The sequence below is a fragment of the Leishmania donovani genome, chromosome 34, assembly GCF_000227135.1.
Source record: "Leishmania donovani BPK282A1 complete genome, chromosome 34".
NCBI lineage: Eukaryota > Euglenozoa > Kinetoplastea > Trypanosomatida > Trypanosomatidae > Leishmania > Leishmania donovani.
In genome coordinates, this window is record NC_018261.1 from 666,444 (window position 1) to 686,319 (window position 19,876).

The 19,876-nt window shown below is 58.6% G+C and overlaps 5 protein-coding genes across 5 annotated transcripts; all 5 read right to left on the bottom strand.

Annotated features, from left to right (window-relative positions):
* Nucleotides 1-1,441: 1,441 nt before the first annotated feature.
* Nucleotides 1,442-3,010, bottom strand: LDBPK_341550 (hypothetical protein, conserved; the record flags this gene model as incomplete). Its single annotated transcript, XM_003864269.1, has 1 exon — nucleotides 1,442-3,010. The coding sequence occupies one exon, from the start codon at nucleotides 3,008-3,010 to the stop codon at nucleotides 1,442-1,444; it is 1,569 nt and encodes a 522-aa protein (XP_003864317.1).
* Nucleotides 3,011-4,609: 1,599 nt separating this feature from the next.
* LDBPK_341560 (hypothetical protein, conserved) lies at nucleotides 4,610-6,727 on the bottom strand (the record flags this gene model as incomplete). Its single annotated transcript, XM_003864270.1, has 1 exon — nucleotides 4,610-6,727. One exon carries the CDS (start codon nucleotides 6,725-6,727, stop codon nucleotides 4,610-4,612), a length of 2,118 nt encoding a protein of 705 aa, XP_003864318.1.
* Nucleotides 6,728-7,559: 832 nt separating this feature from the next.
* LDBPK_341570 (hypothetical protein, conserved) lies at nucleotides 7,560-8,744 on the bottom strand (the record flags this gene model as incomplete). Its single annotated transcript, XM_003864271.1, has 1 exon — nucleotides 7,560-8,744. The coding sequence occupies one exon, from the start codon at nucleotides 8,742-8,744 to the stop codon at nucleotides 7,560-7,562; it is 1,185 nt and encodes a 394-aa protein (XP_003864319.1).
* Nucleotides 8,745-9,581: 837 nt separating this feature from the next.
* LDBPK_341580 (hypothetical protein, conserved) lies at nucleotides 9,582-12,587 on the bottom strand (the record flags this gene model as incomplete). The annotated part of the gene is made up of 1 exon (XM_003864272.1): nucleotides 9,582-12,587. The coding sequence occupies one exon, from the start codon at nucleotides 12,585-12,587 to the stop codon at nucleotides 9,582-9,584; it is 3,006 nt and encodes a 1,001-aa protein (XP_003864320.1).
* A 2,072-nt stretch (nucleotides 12,588-14,659) lies between these two features.
* LDBPK_341590 (hypothetical protein, conserved) lies at nucleotides 14,660-15,718 on the bottom strand (the record flags this gene model as incomplete). The annotated part of the gene is made up of 1 exon (XM_003864273.1): nucleotides 14,660-15,718. One exon carries the CDS (start codon nucleotides 15,716-15,718, stop codon nucleotides 14,660-14,662), a length of 1,059 nt encoding a protein of 352 aa, XP_003864321.1.
* Between the last annotated feature and the right edge of the window lie 4,158 nt (nucleotides 15,719-19,876).

Here is a 19,876-nt window from a genome sequence, read left to right on the forward strand (position 1 = left end):
CTCGACAACGAGGGAGGGGAGAGCGCCTTGGCAGCGTTCGCTCATTCGGGAAGGGCGTCGTGCGCTCCAGCGTTCGACGAGCAGTGGGCATCGTTAAAGAAAAAGGAAGAGAGGAAAAGGGACGGAGCGTGTTAGAGCAGAGTAGGGCAGAGGTGTTCAAGAACAAAAGGAAGAAGAAGCGAGAAGAGAACAGCTGGCGACGATGCTGAGTATACGGAGCAGCAGTCCAGCTTAATCTTCGCACACACACACTAACGGGAGGAGGGTAAGGCTTTCCCTGCCTTTAGGCTCTCACCTCAGGGCCATCGAGGCACGACGCCTTAATGCGTGAACGGGAGCGCGAGAGGTCACGCGCGCAGTGTTCTCAAGCAGAGAGACGGCACTGTGCAGCAAACAGGGATGATCGAAGCTGACACTTTATCTTTTCTTTTTTTTTCATTTGAAAGGGTGGGAACAGGCGGCATCGATATGCCACGCCCCGTGTCATTGAACACACACACAGAGGGCAGTGCTTGCTTTCGTTTTTTCCTCGTTGCGTGTGCCCCCAAGCTGCGGCGCAGAGGGCAACACCAAAAGAAGGCAAGCAGAAAACAATACCAGGACAACCCGCAAGTGACCAGATGTCATCGCCAACTCAACGCCACACGACAGACAGAGAGCAGCAACCGCAACAAAAGAATAAGCAAAGCAGCGACGCCGTTGAAGAGGGAGAGAGCGAGAGCGAGAAAAAGAAGAGGAGCCGATGCTCAGTCTAGGTGCGATGAGGACCTCACAAAGAGCAACGAGAACGCGAACACACGACACACACACACACACACACACACACACGGAGACAGAGGCGCGTGCAAACAGCAATGTCGGCGTACGGGAGGTCAAACACAGATGAAGAGACCACCCCCAACAACGAAAAACACGAAGAACAGAGAGGACGGGGAGATGGGGCGCGGCTCAAGGAAGCAGGGAGACTAGCAACAACAACATGGGGTAGTGTGTTTGTTGCAATTCCCCTCGGCATCCCTCTCCTCCTCCTTTTAAAAAAAGGTACCCGCACCTTCAGAGAAACCGAAGATGCAGGGAAGAGTAACAAGCGCAAACAGAAGCAAAGGAACCTTGATTATCGCCTTCGCAGATTAGCAGCGCACCCACGAAGGAGGCACGCGAGGAGCAGTCCACGCATCGGAGCCCAACGCTGAAAGCCGCGTGCGGCTCGCCCGCACACAGCAACGACAGCTTGCAAAGCACGCCACAGAAGAGAAGAAAAATGGCTTAACACTCTCACCCATCACAAATGTCACCCATACCTCATGGATACCCCGGCTCGCTTCATCGGCTACCTATGCGGCACACGTGTCCACCACAACGTGTGCTTCTTCACTCTTCGCCCTTTCCCTCCCCTAAAAGGCGCTCACGAGGCGGCAAAGATGCTGGCTGCAGAGGCGACTCATCGACGGGTCGAGTAGTCGTCCTGTGAAGCATCGGCGGAGCGCACCCTCTCCGCCTTTCGGAGCTTCTTTCGCTGGGTCGCTGTCAAGGGGGGCGTGAACGGCCCCAAGTCCGGCGAGACACCAGCGCTCGCCGCCTCCAGCTGCTCCACGGCATCCTCCTGTTGTTCCACCGAGAGCGTCAAGCGCAACATGGGAATGTAGAACGGAAGTGGGTCGGCGGTCGGAAGCTTTAGATGCACCGTGCGAAATACGGTCGGGTTCTTCCCGCCGCTGTCTATCCGTTGAGCGCCGGTCGCGTGCCCATTTGTCGCCTTGCCCCTACCGACAAGGCCGCTGTGGCTGGTCGGTTGGGCCCTCACGTTTGGCATGGCCGGAGCGTTGAGGTCAAGAGGTGACATCACCTCCGCGTCGTCTACCCCCGCCTCCTTGCTGGTGCTATCACCCTCCAGACCCAGCGCAGGCGGCGATGCAACCATGTCCGGCGTCGGCGCAATCTGCGGTGTCGTCTGGGCAGAAAGACTGTGCTTCGCGGGCAGGTTGCGGCGGTTGCGCTTCAGCACAAGCATAAGCGGCACGTGCGGCGGGTTGACGGCGCGAACGCCTTGACGGCGCGTTTTGGGAAGAGAGACGTACGTCAACTTTGTCCCGCTCCCGTCCATCACTGTACGGGACTCGGACACAAGCTGGTAATAGGCGGCGACCCCGTGGCAGATGAGCCGACCGTAGCCATCGCGAAAGTGGAAGACCAGCGATTCAGGCGACTTGGAGCCATCCTTGATAAACGCTGAAAAGTGCACCTCGAGATCTTCGATCTGCTGCGTGAGGAACTCGCTGTTCAAAGCGTGCTGCAACTCGCCACGCAGCCGCGTGTTGAGACCCTGGAAGCGACCCTCTGGTGAGTCGGGGTCCGGCGGTGCCCGGACGTTGCGCAGCTGCGGCCCCAGCATGTCGGGGTGGACGCGCAGTCGCTCGAACTCCAGCAGCTGCTCCTCTCCTTCGAGATCAAACGCGTGCATGACCGCCTTTGGCAGGTCGGCGAACGACGGTCCTACCGATGTTTCTGGCTCGTCGGGGTTCAGCGCACGCCACTTCTGCGCCTTGACGAGGACCTCCCGCGCCAGCTCGTGTGCGAAGAAGTCGTTCAGCAGACGGTTCCGCACCTTGCGGTTCTTTGGAGCGCGAATGCCCGGGTACTTTTTGTACCGCGGGCGGTTCAGATGGATCTTCTTTTTGCTGTGCAGCTCCTTGTCCGTCAAAGGCCGCCTCGCGCGCGGGTCCAGCACAGCCGGGTCCGATATCTCTGTCCGCTTGAGCACGAAGCCGTTGTCCACGTCGCTTGGTTCCGAGTAGTCCTCCCGCATCATTACCAAGTCGCCATCGCTGCTGTAGCCCACGCTGCGGGTGTGGATCTGCCGCTTGCCATGACGGTACACGTCATATGTGTGAAAGTGCATCTCTTGGTCGTACTGCATCGGCCCGTTCTGGATCGTCATGCGCTCCGTCGCCTCCTGCTGCAGAGCGCCCGACGGCGTCTGCTGCGTTGGGAAGCTATCCGTCACGCTCATGTGACGCGCCGTGCGGCTCTTTTTTTGGTAGCGCGGTGTGATGAGCGGCACAGCGGTTGTGCGGGGGCCGAGTGGTGGCGTGTTGGTCGTCGTCGCGGAATGCGCCGATGAGGAGGAGGAGGAGCGATGCCGTTGATACGGCGACGGTGCCGTGACTCCGTAGAAACTCGGGGGTGGTTGTGGGGGCTGCACTGGCGACCCTGAAGGACCGCCGTTACGGGGACCAGAGAATGCTGCCGGCGCAATGGGCGGCGAGGCGGAGCGGAATGGGGTGCTGCCGCGCTGGTAGCTTGTGTGTGTGACTTGAAACCCTTTCGGAGAGCTGCCTTTTTTCGTCGAGGCAGGCGCAGTCATCGTGGAGATGGTTGCCGTCGCCGTCGATTCAGCTGCGGTGGTTTTCGCAGACATTGCCGTGCCTGCCTCTGTCGGCTGCGGGGCGGTCGGGGAGGAGTCTGCGGTGTGCATTCCGCGAAAGGAGTCCTTGCCTGCTGGGAGAAAGCGGGGGGGGGGGGAACTACACCCAATGACGATGCGTGCGTGCCGTGGGGGCGCAGGCCGCGCGTGTGCGGCTGTGGTGGCGTGTTTGACGGAGAGAGAGGCTCAGGCTTCGCTGTTCCGCCAAGAGACACAGGTGCTGTGTCGAATCTCAAAGGGTGACTCCTCGGCCGTCTATGATGACTGGATTGTACGCGTGGCCTCTCGCTTGCTTTTTGCGGTGCCTGTCAGAGTGTGGGAGGGGTCCCCCCAAGGGTGGGGGATGTGGTGGTGGAGTCGAGAGCTACAAAGGAGAGGACGCACGCTCGCGTACTGTTCCTGGATGCGCTCTGCATGTGAGGGAGTGGGTGAAGGTAGCTGGGGCCCCAATGTGTGCTATCCAGATGGCGGTTTGCTTCTTTTTTCTCTTTGACCTACATATGCCGCTTTCCAGCCGAACCTCGAGAGGCGATGCCAGGGAGCGGAAGAAACTAGAGGCAAGAACGCAGTGCGCGTTAGGGAAGCGTCACTCAACGGAGAGCAAGAGAGGGACAGATGAGACGCAGAAGCCATGATCTCGTCTCTCCTGGCGTGCCCTGTCTTCTTCGGCGGCGCCGTTTCCATCTCGGATGGCGGTGTGAGCTACACTTAACGTGAAGCGCACGCGAGAAGAACGCGTGCAGTTGCCTGTTGCTGCGTGTTCGCACATATTCGTTCGCCCCTCCCACTTAACCTCCCGCTCTGCCTGTGTCAAGTGAGCGACGCCCACAGAGAGGAAGTCAGAAGCGTGTGTGCCGCAAGAAGCGGAAAAAAAAACAAATGAAAGGAAAGCGCACGGCGAGAGTGTCAAAAGCCAGATGATCATCTTCCTCGCCCTCGCTCCCATGCGTCTTCCTTTTGCCCGCCAGTGCCCGTGCAAAATGGGGTGGCCATGCCTCAGCATTTGCAGCGTACACGTGAACTCCACAGAGGTGGCCCACTCGGCAGCTTCACTTATCGGCCAGAAAAAAAGAGGGAAACACCAAGCACAAAGCGACGTGGACAAATTCATAGCGACGCACACCAGCGTATCGACCGCGCTCGCTCGAGGTAGGCCGTTGTGTCTATGTGCACTGCTTCAGGCGGTCACCCGACGTCGCCCGTAGAGTCGTAGAGCGGTTTGCCGCGGGCACGAAGGGCCTCTTCGCGTCGAAGATGTGCGTCCGCGTTGGCCGGGATCTTCAGCTGCGCGTCTAGGGAGGAGGCGGCGTAGTCATGGGGCAGCTTCCTGCTCAACGATGCGACTGTTTTGTACTGCGTCGACCCCATGAGGGCCTCGAAAAGCTCCTCGGTGAGCGCCACCCCGGCTGCGCAGGCCTCCAGAAATACCATCATGGCCGCGTTTCGGGAGTCCGCGCCCTTGACGAGCAGCCCGTAAAGTACGGTGTCTGGCTTCACTGTCGGCTCCCCTTCTGGTGTACGAAGAACATGCTGAAGAAAGACATCCATGGCGGAAGGGAAGTCGGCGGGGTGCATTGTCGTGTACATGCGCATCATAATCTCAATCAGCTCGCGCTTCTCCGTCGCCGTGACCGAGAACTTCTTGCGCAGAAACACAAAGAGGGACTCTGCCTCGTCCTGCAGGTGCTCTCGGCAGCACCGGCGCAGCAGCGAGGCCCAGACGAAAAATGGAATCTCGCGCCCGCCCTCGCCCTTCGTCGCAGAGCCCACCGTCGCTTCGTCATCGCATGCCCCATCGTCCGAGCTGCTTCGCTTCTCCGACAGCGTCGATGACGCCGTTGCCGCGGCGGGGGAGGAAGAGCATCGGCGCAGCAGCTGCATCGCGCTGGGCACCGAGAGCCCAGCGATGAAGTCGTTGATAACTTCCCATGGCGCCGTGTACAGCACATCCGGGCTGACTTGCCGCTGCACGTCTCGCACCACCAGCGCACGCAGGCCTCCGTCCATCTTGACGGACTTTGTACTCACCATCAGCTTCACAAGGAGAGCGAGCTGCAGCTGCTGCACCGAGGTGTGTGTAGAAGGGGAAGTGAGGCAGCCGGCTCGGGTGAAGTCCTCCACTAACTCAGCAGGCAGTGAGATGTGCGGCATCGTAGTCGCATGCAGTGTGACGCCGCGCTGGTTGACGGCGTTGAAATAGTTCAAAGCCTTCTCCATCTCGCGCGACTGCGCGCACCATGCCAGCACGGCGTGAGCTGCCTGGTACGGCACCGGCGCCCCCTTTGCCGCACTTGCTCCCTTGTTGAGTGCGCCGACGGATGTCCTGGCTGACACGAGTGGTACCTGCTCATCCAACCACTCCAAGAGCCGCTTCCACCAAAGATCCATCAGTTTCGGCGCAGGCTGAGTGTTGGCCAGTGTGGCGAAGAAGACCTCCCACGTTTCGGGACGCACCGCCGTGTGCATCGGAGCCGCGCTTGCGATCGGCGCGCGAGACGTCGAGAGCTGCGCCAGTGCGTGGCCCATGTAATACCCAGCGAGGTCCCCCACGACGCTCCGCCGCAGCTGCCTCACCTCTCCAGCGACGATCTCTGGCGTCTGGCGCGAACCTGCAGCGCGGTGCTTCCCCGTGGCTACGGTCGACTCACGCACGTCGTCAAGGCACCACAAAGCCACGAACAGCACCTCGTAAAAAGACGCGTCGGGTTCAATCAGGTCGGTGTTACGCATTTCACTCAAAATGAGCCGCACCTCGCTTTCGGTCCGCAGCAGGCCGCTGCAGATTAGCGTTGCGTAGCAGTCACGCACCTCGGAGAAGTACGCTTGGCGCGTCGCCGCATCGCGAGAGTGGGTAGCCACACCATTGATTCGCGTCCACGTCTCCTTCAGCCTTCGTACGGCGTCAGGTGTCATCTGGGGTGGCGCTTCTTGCGCTATCTGGGTAGCACTTGCGGCTGCCTCAGGGGGGGAGGCCAGCAAGCGCCGAAGCAGCACCTGCATATCGGCCTGGGTAGAGCCCAAGGAGCTCAGAAGTAGCTCATCGCGATACTGGACACGTCGGTCTGCCAAAAGGCCCGTGTACACGCTGGTGATCTGCCGGCGGTACTGCAGAAGCTCGACGATAGATGTGGCCAGATTCGCCGTCTCATCGTCGCTGCGGGGCGTCGAAGATTGCACCGACTCGCCACTCAAGCGGGTCTGAAGAGATGACAGCGCCTCTTCCTTATTCGGGACGGAGTTCAGGCTTAGCGTGGACGAGCATCGGCGTGCGCACCTCAGCGCTGTGGCAGCGCACGGCGACATCAGTGAAGCCTCAATGGTAGTCCTGCTCGTCGGGATTACGCGGAGCGCGCTTGCTCGTGGTGCACCAGTGGTCAGAAAGAACACGCCTGTTCGCCGGCAGAGCGCACAAGACTGCATCGCATTTGTGGATGGTGATCAGGTTGCGCGGCGAGACCAAGAGGCTCCGTACTGTTTAAGATCGTTCGCAGCACGCGGTGTGCTGTCGTGCGTGGGGCAAGCACTGCTTGCCGACTCACAGGACTGGGCTTATCCGCAATGCGCAGTGCGGTAGCGAGTGGGAAGACGGTAGCGAAGAGGAAGAGAAGAGGGAGGGGCGATGGGGGACTACGCCAGTGCGTTTCCAACCCGGTGCATAGAAAGACGACAACAGCGGTGAAATTTCGATATATACGTACAAAACTATATACTAATATGCGTATCTGCACGCCAAGGGCTCTCATCTCCGCACGCTCCTTGCGTGTCTCATTGCATGTATGCCACTGATTACGCAAGATCTTTTTTCTTCAGTGCGCCAGCGCCGCGCTGCCCCAGTACAGCACCGAATGGACGCACATGCCGCAGAGAAACGATTCTTGCCTGCGGATGTGTGCGCTTTCTTCTCGTTTGCTCTTGTCTCCACCTCGCCGGAGGCGAGTTGGGGCACAGTTCAGCGGGGACGCAGCATCGGGAAATGCGCAGCACAGATGCAAAGCAGACCGACCACCAACATCAGATATGAAAAAGGTCCACTTGCCAAAAGATGCGCACACATGTACCCTCCTCTTCAGCGGCGACCTTGAACCGGCGGCAGCTAAAATTGTGAGGTCCCGTCTCCGCCACCACCTCTTTGCCGTCATCCATGCGAGGTCAGTGACACAAACCAGTATACAACGTCCTTCTTGTCTGCGGCCTCCGCCATGCGCGTGTGCTTGCGCTTCCACACCTCCTTTACTTCTTCAGTGGACGACAGGATGGCCTTCGACTTTGCCGGGGAGCCGCCACGGGCACCAGCCGTGGTGACACGACCGCCGGACTTGTCCTGCGACTCTTCGACCCACACCGTGCCTTCCTGCACCATCCGCTTCAGCGCCGCTCGAGCGCGGTGCGTCTCCCAGTGGAGCCCGCTTGCGACTTGCGACTCCCGCACAGCCACGCACTGTTGTGAAAACGACAAGGAGACGTTTGTTTCGCTGTCCTTGCCCTTGCCGAGGTCAAAGGGATGGGCACCCAAGGCGTACGCGGCGCCTACACCGCTGCGGTGGCCGCTTCCGCCCACCGCAGTCGCCCGCGTGCTACCCTCCGACGCCATTGGCGCGCTCTTTCTTTGCTCCTCCACAGCAGCTTGTTTGGCCCTCTCTATCTTCTCCTTCTGCAGTCCGAGCACGTAGTTCAGCAGCAGCACATGGTCTCCGCCACGCGCGCCGTCTGGGGTGGTCTGGATGTAGGAGACTCCACCTAACTTCACCACGTTGTAGCCGGCGCCGAGTACTGAGAGTTTGGAGAGCGCCGTCAGGATGTCGGCCTCCGAGATGACGATCTGCTTTCCCTCATCACGGCGGCCACACTTGCTGCTACCGCTGCCGCTGCTGTGCTGCAGGGCATGATGACAGTTCTGCGCGTTTCCGCCCAGCAGCGAGCTGGCGTCGTAGGCCTTCTGCACAAAGAACTGGACACGCTGCAGCGGCACGTAGGCGCCGCAGAACTTGCGCTCTCGCATACACACTTCAACGGTGCGACTGGCAAGCTGGTAGTAGAAGTCGCCGAGTCCGAGAGCGTCGGCAAACACGTTCTTCTTGGACGAGATGAGGTCGACACCGAGTGAGTCGGCCAGCTGGCGAAAGCGCGCACGAACGACGGGGTCTTCCGTGATTTCAGACTTATGATTCTGCGCCAGCGCTTTGAGCTGTGCCTGGAGCTCCTCCAGCTGGTCCTCGATTTGCCCCACGCGCTCCGCCGTAATCTGAGCGCCGAGATCTGCCATCCGCTGCTGCTGCTGGCGCTCCTGCAGCACGTGACCGACGCCGACGCGACGCCGCATACCTACAACTACAAAAAAAAAAGAGAAACGAAAAAATGTAATCCGGAAGGCGCTCGCGAAATGCGTGATGTTGTGAAAGAGCGAGCAAGTGGCGGCTGCAGCGGACAGTCACCTACAGACAAAGCCTGCGCTGCACAGACGCTACAAAGAAGCAAATAGAGCAGCTTGGCGACTCTACAGGGAGGCGGCGATGGAGATCACCGTATGCACGACTGCCCCTGTTACTGGAAGCTCTCAAGTGCAATCACGCCCGGGCGCGCACCAGTGCACTCCAAGTGAAAGCACCACTGCGTCGCCGAAGCGCAGAAACGCGAAGCGAGAACAACAACAAAAACAAAAGCAACGAGAAGAAGGCGGATTAGGACACAGAGAGAACAGTTCAGCACATACCATAAACGCGAGCGGGTGTAGCGTGCATTGACACCTCGGTAAGCACGGATGTCCCCCCTCCCCTTCCCCACACACACAAAAACAAAACAAAACAGCAACAACGACAGCGACAAAGGTCCATCGTGCGCGGTGTGTGCGGGCAAAAGGGCAGGAACAACATCACGGTGCCATTCATACCAACGGACACGGCACATCTGCTTGGTGCGAGCAAATCTCTCCCCCCACCCGCCGCGGCATCCTCTACATGTTTGCTGCCATAGACTTGGTTTGCGCCATCCAACCGGACACCTCTCAGCACGCCCGCGTATCGTGTGAGAAACAACTGCGGAAGTGGGGCAGCCGCAAAGAAGAGAGGGTGGGAACACCCACGTGCAGGGCAGCGAGCGACGGGCCGTGAAACGACGCCAACGTAGTCGGCTTTCCTTATACATGATAACCAGCATTTCTTCAACGACCCGTGAACGGTTTGAAAAGGAGTTCGCCGGTCAGCGAGTCGCGCGTGCTTGCGAGATGGCGCAACATTCCCAGTCGACGTCGCCGGCCCGTTTCGAGTTCCAGTAGCTGGTCTTCCACGCGATGCTGCCTCTCCAACGACGTGGCGCGGGTCTTTAGTGCGTCCGTTGGCGTTGTGCTGTACATGTCCACGCGCTGAAGCGCCGTGTGTGTTGCCATCGGCAAACCGGCAGTCAGTGGCGCATGCTCTGCGCCAACGGAGACGGGCGTGGCACCCAGCTGCAAATCAAAACCAGGAGCAGCCATTTTTTCAGGACCCGCCGTGCGCTCACTGGGCAACAGATCGCACTGTGTCGAGGTGCTAATGCGATCTGTGGCCGCGGAGACTTGCGGACGAGGTGGCTTCGGGCAGCCTAAATCCTCTGTCGGCTGCCGCGCGGCACACGAGGAGGCACCACGGCGAGGGTGCATCTGCATATGCGGCTGCTCTTCCGGCTTCCTCTCTTGTAGCCAACGATGTTGCGTTGCCTGTCTACGTTCTCGTAGCGCAGCGGCGTCTGCGTACATACGTGCACCGTCGATGGAACTCGCTCCCCACAGCTCTGCGACCTGGGGCAGAGGCGGTTGTCTGGCGGGTAAAGTTGCCACTAAGGGGCACGAGGGGCCCTTTGCCCGTGCAGTCGCCACTGCATCGACCTCCTCTGAGCTCGACACGGAGACGTCTGCCACCACTGCAGCGTCACCCACGATATCCTGCCTAGAGGTGCCATGCCATGCTTTGGCTGCGCTTTCAGATTTCTCTGTCCGCGATGCCTGCTCCAGCTGAGTCCCTGGCGCTGGCGCCGCCGCCGCCGCACCCGCAGCAACACCGGCAACGTGAGAGCTCTTCAGCTCACGAAGTTTGTCTCGGCAGATGCGCGCACTATGCGGGGCGACGGTTGGATGAAATGGTGGCGACGCCACTTCTTCATGAAGCGCTGCGTCTGCCGCTTTACGTGCTTTCGTCGCCTCCAGCCTCAAGAGCGAGGCGCGTGTGTGCAGTGGCGCCTGTGCCGGGGCGGACCTGCTGCGACGACGAGGTGAAGAGATGGGCCGCTCGCTCACGTAGTCGTCGCTGCTCCCACTTCGGCCGCCGTGCCGGACGCTCGAGTGGCGTTTGCTCGCACACGCCAGCTCAATGCCCCCTGTGAGCGGGTCGCAGTGAATTTTGGTGGATGCGTTCCACCGAGGCGGTGGTGCGTCAGCCGTTCGTTGGGACATCTGCGAGGCATACCGCTTGTCATGAGAAACAATGCCAGAACCCGCGCCACGGCGAGCCGACGCAGACGGAAATGGATAAAGCCTAGCGAGAAGGGCCCGCACGCTCGGCTTCTTCGCCGAGCAATTCGGTGGCTGGTGAGGCTCACTGGCAGCCACCTCTTCCTCTACGCGCCGCAGCAGCGGGGGTGCCACATTCCACCGATTCATGGGAAAGTAAGGCGCGCTGCAGCCCAGAAAGCGGTGCACTGATGGCGAAGCACTGTCCGTTCGTGTCTCACGAGGGGCAGACACTAGACCCCCTCCAAGGCCGTCAAACCAAGTGCCGCGGCGAACGCTCGCTTCACTACTAGCACAAGACGGTATCATCACGTGCCGCTCTGTGCCGACGGGCGGCGACGCCGGGAAACCACTAAGTCGTCGTGAAGAGAGCGGCGGCGCTACATATGGCGACCTCTGGACTCGACTTTGTCCACTGCAATGGCCAGCCACGTCATCTGAGACGACGGGCGCAGCCTGCGAGGCGGCGGAGGCTATCTTTGCGCCCTTGCCATCCTTCTCATTATCCACGTAGTCGATGCGAGCAACCTCCTCCTGTGTCGTATCGGCTGGGAAGCGCAAAACTCTCTCCACCGCCTCGCGGTGCACAAAATCTCCGCTGCGGCTGTTCCGGTTGAGGCCGACTCTGGCTTTCGTGGCAAACATCGTTGCAGACCACGCTGCCTTCGTGTCCGCCATCGGCGACGATGCATGCTTCTCTTGTATCATGGCCGCAGACCGTTGCGGTACGTCGGAAGCGTTCGCCTGCGATGGAGGCGAGCCTTTCACGCTCCGCCTCCATTTCATAGGGGAGGCGGTCAGCTGAGCCGGCAGCGGAGAGTTCGGCGAAGCGGAGCTGAAATGGATGCGCGCGACGGACACACTGCGGTGCCGCAGCTGCGACTCCTCCGCCTTCTCAAACCCGTCCGAGACGCCGGTCGAGGAGGTAGGCGCAGAGGAACTCGTTTCTTCCCACATCTCTGGCACAACCGGCGAGTTGTCGAGAGCCAAGCCGATTACGCGCGGGGAAGGAGAGGTGGAATCATGTCCTACGCCGCTGCTGTCGCGCATGGCCGGCGCTGTCTCCACTTGCGGCAACGCGCCGTTGCCGTCCTCATCGGTCATGGCCAGCAAATCCTCCATGTACGAGCGCGCCGGGGCCGGTCTGCGACAAAACATCTCCGACGCCCTAGATGACGACAGCGAGGGGGACTCCGGGCCTGCGCGACTGCCAGCCGCGCTCTTCAGTTCCGCTTGCTCGCTTTCTCTCGGGTCCCCACCCGCATACTGCGTGGGTCGGTGCGGTGACGGAGAGGAGCCGCGGTAAAAGTCTATGATGCCGCAAAGTGGAGAAGGTGGCGCTGGCGGTGAAGAAGACTCTCTAGTCGACGCGCTGAGGAGCTGCGTACCTGAGGCAGGGGGAGAAGCGATAGTGCTCGCCTGCGCGGAATGCTTCACGGCCTTCGTCGTCGGCGCCACCGAGCGAGCAAACGTCTTTCGGATCGGGTGAAAGGAATGATGGCTGGCGCCAGAGGCCGGCGAGGGCGAAGCAGAGGTGGATTCGCTTCCCCAAGTAACGGGCGCCGGCGAGGCCTCTAACTCCGAATACGTCGACGCCGCCGTTTCGATTGTATGCGCTCGGTTCGCCTCTTCGAGGACGATAACCGGAGCCTTGCGCACCGGGGTAGCTCGAAGGGGCAGCATTTTCGTTTAGCTTTTCCGCCCTTTTTGGCCTGCCAGTACGCGTGTGGCTTCACCATGCAAAGGGAAAAGAACGACGACGCTGTGATGGGCGTTTTACCTCTCTCTATGACCAGAGGGTAGCCGATGCGCAATCGGAGTCTAATGGGCAACAATGTCTATGCAGCTTGTAAGCCTGTATATGAAGGAGCGGTTTGGTGTGTGCGTGTATGCGGCCTCCTCTGCTGTTGCGAGCGCTGGCGCGGTGGAACGGGCGGCCGCCGACGCAAAGGAAACAAAGCGAAGCACCGGTTCTCCTCCATGAATGTTTGGGAGGGGCGTTCGCACGAATCAACCAAACGCGGTGTCGCTTTCCTTCCTTTCACCGGTCGCCCTCTTTTTCTTTGATCGTACACCCAGACCCACTTGGCTCCGCAGATGGCACGGCAGCGGTGAGCTCTCGGGCAGGTAGCGGGACACCCAACTCCAGCGAAGGAGGCGTCGGCAGCGCGGAAAAGAAGAAAAAAAAAATGGAGCACAACAGAGGCTACCTGATGGAGACGTGTGTCACTGGAGGGGTGCGACCGTTGAGATAGCACGGATCAAGAATCGACGCGAGCATTTTGGTGAGCCGGTTACGCAGTAGAGCTTGAACTTGCACCTTCTGCATTGTGGAGAGACAGGGAGAGGTCTTCTTTGTAGAGTGAACGCACGCGCGCGCATGTTCACAGACGGCGCGCCGTCTGCACTTGCATCAACCGCGACACGGCACGTAGCCCTCCAGCTAGTTTGCTTCATTATTATTTCCTGTCACGAAGAAAGGCGAAGCGAAGGGGGAGGTGATGGGGACAGAAAAGGTAACGACGTCAAAACTGCCTTCCACTTTTTTTTTGGGGGGGGGGGTGGTGGTTCCTTCGTCACTTTTCGCTGGTTTTGTTTACGTCTTCGATGTTCATGCAGTCTGGCACTCACGCAGACGGACAAGGCTGAGCAAACGAACGCACACGAACCAAACCAAGAACCATCACTGCGCACGCACGCATAGACAAACTGGCTCAGGCACTTGCGCACCAGCCTTCACGTGCTCACCAACAATCTGTTGGGCCACAGCAAGCCACCAAGACGCACAGGACGACATTAGGGCGCTCCGTGTTCATAAATACTAAGATAAACGAAACCTCCCGCAAACAAAACAAAACACACACGCAAAACGAGAGGAAATAGCACACAGCACTAACGCTGAATTGTTTCCGGACACTGCACCATACACCGAGGTCCGCCCCGCCTCCCTACATGCCCTGCGACAGGGTATCAACCAAAGCAAACAAACAGCAAGGGGGAGTACGGCGAGAGTAAAAGAAAGCAAGCGTTGCGCACGTGCACACAAACACCATCGGATGCCATCATAACCGCGGCACGCACTCAGATCTGCCGCCTGAAATGCAGAGCATGAGACGATTATATCCACCCGTTGCTGCATCTCTACCACACCGTGCGTGCCAGCCACACAAGCACAACCCCGGCAAAAGAAAAACGAAAGAAAGCTCGCGCTCTAACACGCACGCTGTTCATGTTTGCAGTAGCTGCTTGCTGTGCGCCCTGATCATCATGTATGTCTGCAAGCCCCATAGATGGTTGCGTGTTTTCTTCCGTTGCCTTATCTTGGCCTCCTTGGGAAGTCCGTCGTTCACGCGCCTTTTCAGCGGTGATTCGCCTTTTTCTCCATCCATTTCGCTGTGGTGAGTTTCGGTTTCCGGATATACACCTCCACGCATACCCACGACCGCTGCCAACGCCGCTGAAGCTCTCCATCTACATCCCGGCCACGACCCTAAAGTGGGGACCAGTAGTCGACACACCTGAACATCGTACCGGGGCTTCTCATGCACCTCTTCCGTTGCCCCCCAGAAGTTAGATAATAGCACGACGACGGCACACCGACAGACACCCACACAGGCGCGGGCATGCATTCGGGAGAATGAGCGGCAGCTTCATCGATGTGTTTGGGTATGTCTTTTTTTTTTTTTTTGCTACCTGCGGAGAAAAGACTTGAACCAGCGACGGTGGCCCTGCCTTCGTGTGTGCTATTGCTTGCGTTAGGTGGTGCTCTTGCAGTTTTCAACCTTCTCACCGTCCGTGCAGATGCCCAGCAGACGCGACGTGTTTACATTGCTGCTCTTGAACCAGTACTTGATGGTGTTGGCTACATCGGCCGTATTGGCGTCCTCGGCGATGTCGCTCAGTTGCACGAGCTCGCCCTTTGTGTACACCACCATGAGCAGTGGTGCGGCCATCTCCGCGTTGGCACCGTCGCTGGTGACGATCATGAGCCAGTTCTCTGCCTCCTCACTGGTGCGCCTAGATAGAGCCAGGGCGATACGGCCCACGGTGGAGTCGAGCAGGTTCACCTCGCTGCGTTCCTGCACCGCCAGCTCCGGGTTGTTCACCTCCGCCTCGGCGAGCTTGCTCAACTGGAAGTACAAAGCATCGGCGGAGTGGTTTATCATTTTCTCGAAACCAAGCAGGATTTCGTCGTTGTACAGCTGCGCGCAATCATCGCATGTGATGTATTTGCGGAAGGCGTTGCAGTATGCTGATTCCTTCGTTTCCGGGCACTTTTGGCCCGAGCACTCCGTGTCAAGCAGACCCACCTGCGGGCACGGGCTCGTGCCCGCCGCCCCCAAAGACCAGTAGGCGGACGGTGCAGCCACAATGGTGTGCTTATCCTGCGACTTTAGCCAGCCAAGGATCGACGTGGTGTTGACCAGCGTGTCGGCACTGATGGTAGCGGATCCAGTGAGGAGGTTGACGAGCGGGTTCGCCGTGCTTTTGGCTGCGATCGTTGCAAACTGCCCACCCGCTTTGGAGAGAAGGCGCATAAAGGGGGACTTGTTGCTCCTCAAGGCGCGGCCCACTGACATGGGCGACAGCCCCTTCGCAACAATCATTACCATCTTCGGCTTTCTAGTATCGCCGACAGTTTTGCGGGCTGTGTTGGAGACGACAGCCAGGCATGCCAGGAGAAGGAAGACTACGGCGGTGACGAGCACGGTGCGGCGCAGAGCACGGGCGTGCAGGGCCTCTTTCACCTCGGCATTGGTGTGAGTGCCAGGTTCCTTCGGCGGCGGCGGCACCTTCTTGGGAAGTGACGGCATCTGTTCCCCCCCCCCCGACTGAGCAGGTGAGAGTAGTACTACGAGTCTGTGAGAATGCCCGAGAGTCTGAGGGTGCCTCTACGAGCTTACGTGATCGATAAGGCGAAAGCAGCGTGCGTGTTAGAGAGAAGCGTATGACACGGTCTTTCCGTGCAACAGAAGGCGTCGACGCACACAGCGTCTGCCTTCCGCGGCGATGTCCGCTTATGGACAACCGAAAATAATAACTCAATAAAAAAAGAGAGAGTGTGGTGAGCACAAGTGTCTACGACAAAGCCTGACCGTGCGAGAAACACACTGCACGCCTCTCGACAGAAGAGGGCAGTGGAGGTACACAAAATAAGAAGGGGTGAGGGGGGAAGGACGCGACAAACTCAAGCGCCACTCTCCAGCAAACAGGATGTTATGCACGCTGGTATCGGTACTAATGCGAACAGAAGCCCATGCAGGAGCACACAGAGAGGACAACACGGTAATTACCTACGCGAGAGAGAAAAACAGACAAGACCCGGAGAGCCGACACACAGAAGGGGAGAGAGAGCGAGACAGAAGATCGTCCTTTACTAGAGATGTGCAACCGCCGTTTGTGAGAAGCCCGCAGGTGCGCACAAGAACAACAAAAAAGGGGAAAGGGGCGCCGAGGAGGGGGCGATCGAGCGGGGTCGACGACGTCGAGAGGAAATAGATGAGCCTCGTCGCGCGCGCACACAGGTGACCGGGGGAAAAACAAACTTCAGCAATACTCTCGGACAAAGTCCAAAATAAAACGATGCGATGAAGAGCAAACCAGCTACCCTTTGCATGTCGCTTGTGCTTTCGGGGTGCCAGGGAGAAATGCCGACGAGCGCGTCCGTTCATACACGAGGCGGCGAGGGAGGAGTACAGGTGACGAGTCACGGCGATGAGAACAAGGGAAGGAAAAAAAAGTGACAGGCAAAGGTGAAGGGGTGCAGTTGTGCAGAGGAGCGGAGGGGGTAGGGTGTAGCCAAATCGTGCAGCTTCCCCTCCAACAGAAAGGAGGCATTTCGAATGCCCCCTTCTTTTTTCAAGTCCATGAAGAAGTCCCGTTAGAAATGAATCCGTTCGTCGCGTGTGCTGCCAATGCGTGTCGAAGGGTGTTCCATGGAGACTTTCCGTGGATCTTCTTGAATTCAATTTTTTTTCGGTATCTCTCCCGACACCTTTCGCGTAGGGCAGTTAAGAGTAAGTAAGTGACCTCTGCTGCACTGCCTCGTACTGATGGGCTCTCCTTCGCTCACCTCTCCTTCCCGTGTAAACAACGGGCAAGCAAAGTAAACGACAAAGACTAGCATGAAACTGTTTGGAGTGAGGGGGACCATTACCAACAGCCGGATAAGCAAGAGGCACACGTTTTTCAGCACAAAGACGAAAAGGAAGAGCCCACCTAAGCCTACTGAGAAGGGATCCTTGACAAGGCAAGAGGGGCAGGTGATACACAGCTGCCCCATCCTGAGATGGGGCAAGCCGGCCACCTGCTTCAGTTTCGTGCGCGGCGATCGTCTCTCTTGCTGAGCGCCACTCTCGTTCGCTGCAGTCGGATTCCTCATCAGAGTGGTGACACCCTGGATGCTCCGTCTGACAAAAACAACGGTGGCCGGAGAACTCGAAAAAGCGCTCGCGCGACGTTGCGGTACCGACGACAGTGGGGTCTGTGGCCCACATGGCGTCCGCTATGTCGTGCAAAGGGCACGTCCCACACTATGCACTGCGCTGAGCCCGCTCGAAGGGACACGCCCGCAGCACTGGCTTGGAGAGTGAAGAGCACAAGACCGTCGCGACATGGACTGTCGCAGCTCGTGCCGCTGGACGCGGGATAGGCCGCTTTCACCTGGTCTGGACAAAATACGTTGCGCGATACCAGCGCCCCGATGCGCTGCCCCCGAAATTCGGCGCTGTATGGAAAGGTGGGGCCAAGGTCACCGCCGCTGCGCGGCAGCGCTAGCGGGTTCAGCGCAGCGCCACCCACGATCCAGTCAAACTCCACTAGCAGTAGAAGCCCCGCACTGTAGTACACTATGATCATCTGCCAAGAAGAATCCTGAAGCTGCTCGGCTAGTGCCGCACCAGCGGCGGCGGACCGCTCGACAGAGTTCAGCGCTATCAGACGCGCTGTGATAGGGAAGCTCTCCAACGCCATGCTCAAGAGAACACCGTGACAATTGAGGGTCTCCAAGAAACAGCGTCGCCCCACAAGGCCGCCGCGGACGGCAGCAAGGGGCTGCTCAATGGCTGTCCGACTTCTTCCCCGCGTCTCCATGAGACCGCCCAGAACGTCCCTGCACGCCGTCCTCCATTGCCTTTGCTTTCTTCGCCACTGTCAATCGGAGCGGAAGAGACACACGGCTACGCTAACCAGCAAAGGACACATCTTGACCGCAGAAAGAGAGACAGCCCTTTCACTGGGTGCACGGCGTATACGGAGGCGATAGAGTCGCAAAGTCGTTCGTCGACCCCGTAACTCGCGCACCTCCGGAAATCACTCTTGCTAGAGCCCCGTGAAGAATCACACGCGTGAGCAGAATCACTCCGCTGCGTCGTGCGCGTTACAACGGGATGGGCGGACTCTGGCCCCCGGCCGAGGTGACAGCCACCAGTGTCAAGATGGCTAAGTCAATAGCAGAGGAGAGCGACTTAAGAGCCAGGCCCACACGGACTGCATCTTCAGCGCCGGAGGAAAATGTGGTGACGTACACTGTCAACTGCGTGGTGGCCGTCGAGTCATCTGCACATGTGCTGTATGACAGCACCAGGATTTCTGTCTAGCGTACTTCCTGTTGCGCTTCCTAATCCTCGAGTTGTGTCCATACGAGAAGGCGGAAACAGGACCAAGGAGCAAAGAGGTCATACTCAGATCACCGTTGATTGCGTGCGTGAACGAGGCTCAGGCAGGAGGAAAGGTAGGGATGAAGAGTGAGCGACTGGGGAGAGGGATCGGTATACAGGTCATGTAACCCGAGAAAGCGCAGCCCCGAGTTGCCCGCACGCGTGCCACTATTCGACATAATCGACAGAGCTTACCCACGCACACGCGCATCGCCAAGCAAGGCACAGCAGAAAACGACTGGGCTTGCTTTCAAACGGCACCTGTGACACCGAGACGAGCACCACGACCAAAGCGGTCGTGGTGCTCTTTTCGCTTGGCGCTAGCGGGTAGCACACAGCGCACCAGGAAGCGGGGACTGGTATGCGAGTGCTCAAGAAGGAAGGCCATAGCAGTGGCACGTGGCGGTCAATCGTCGTTTTACGTCTGGACGTACGCGACCGAGTTCTCCTTTCTGATTCAGCTCGAATGTTCGGGCGGTAATTCTTTTCGGGGTGCCACCCTCTTCTCCTCTTCCAACTCCCCCAAACAAAACAAACAGAAAATTAAAAAAAAAAAAGCTAAAAGACACGTCTGTCAGTCGGCAAAACAAATGCGTAATAGGCAGGCAGGCAAGGAGGAGAGCGCAACGTGAAGCGGTCTAGGAGGGGGGGGGAAGGGACACAATGCACACAACACATGCAGTGAAAAGGCACGCTTCTCGAAACCACGAAGCAACAACAACGAAAAAAAAAGTGAGAGAGAAGCAGAACAGTGAAATATATGCAGCAGCGAGAGAGAGAAGGCCGCCAGAAATGAAATGATCAAACACAGGAAATCCCTTCGTCCCTTCGTCGCACTGCCTTTACACACCACGCGCTCTCACTTCGCGCAAGGCGGAATTACCACAAAAAAAAAGCTGGGTGTTGAAACAAAAAAGGACAGCGGTGCGAAAAACGCTGGGGTGCGTGTGTATGTGTAGGCGTTCTCGGGCTTATATCACCGTTTTCTGTTGGCATAGGTTGCTGTTGTTTTTCTTGTTTAGCCTCCTATGAGAACAGTGCGCAGGGCATGCGAGCGCGTGTGCCGGTGCCCGCGTTTTCAAAATGAGGCAAGTGGCTGCGGTGCGCGGCTGCGTGTGCACTGCAAGAGGACACAAGCGGCTATGGAACCGTCCGCTATAATACACGTGGGCACATTCGAAAAGGGAACACGTATACGACTGCAGACACAGACAGCCGCACAGTTGCGTGAGAAAGCAAAAAGCGGAGCAAAGAAAAATATAAATCAAATGAGACATTAGTAGGACAAGTTGTTTTTATTTTTGCGTGCAACGT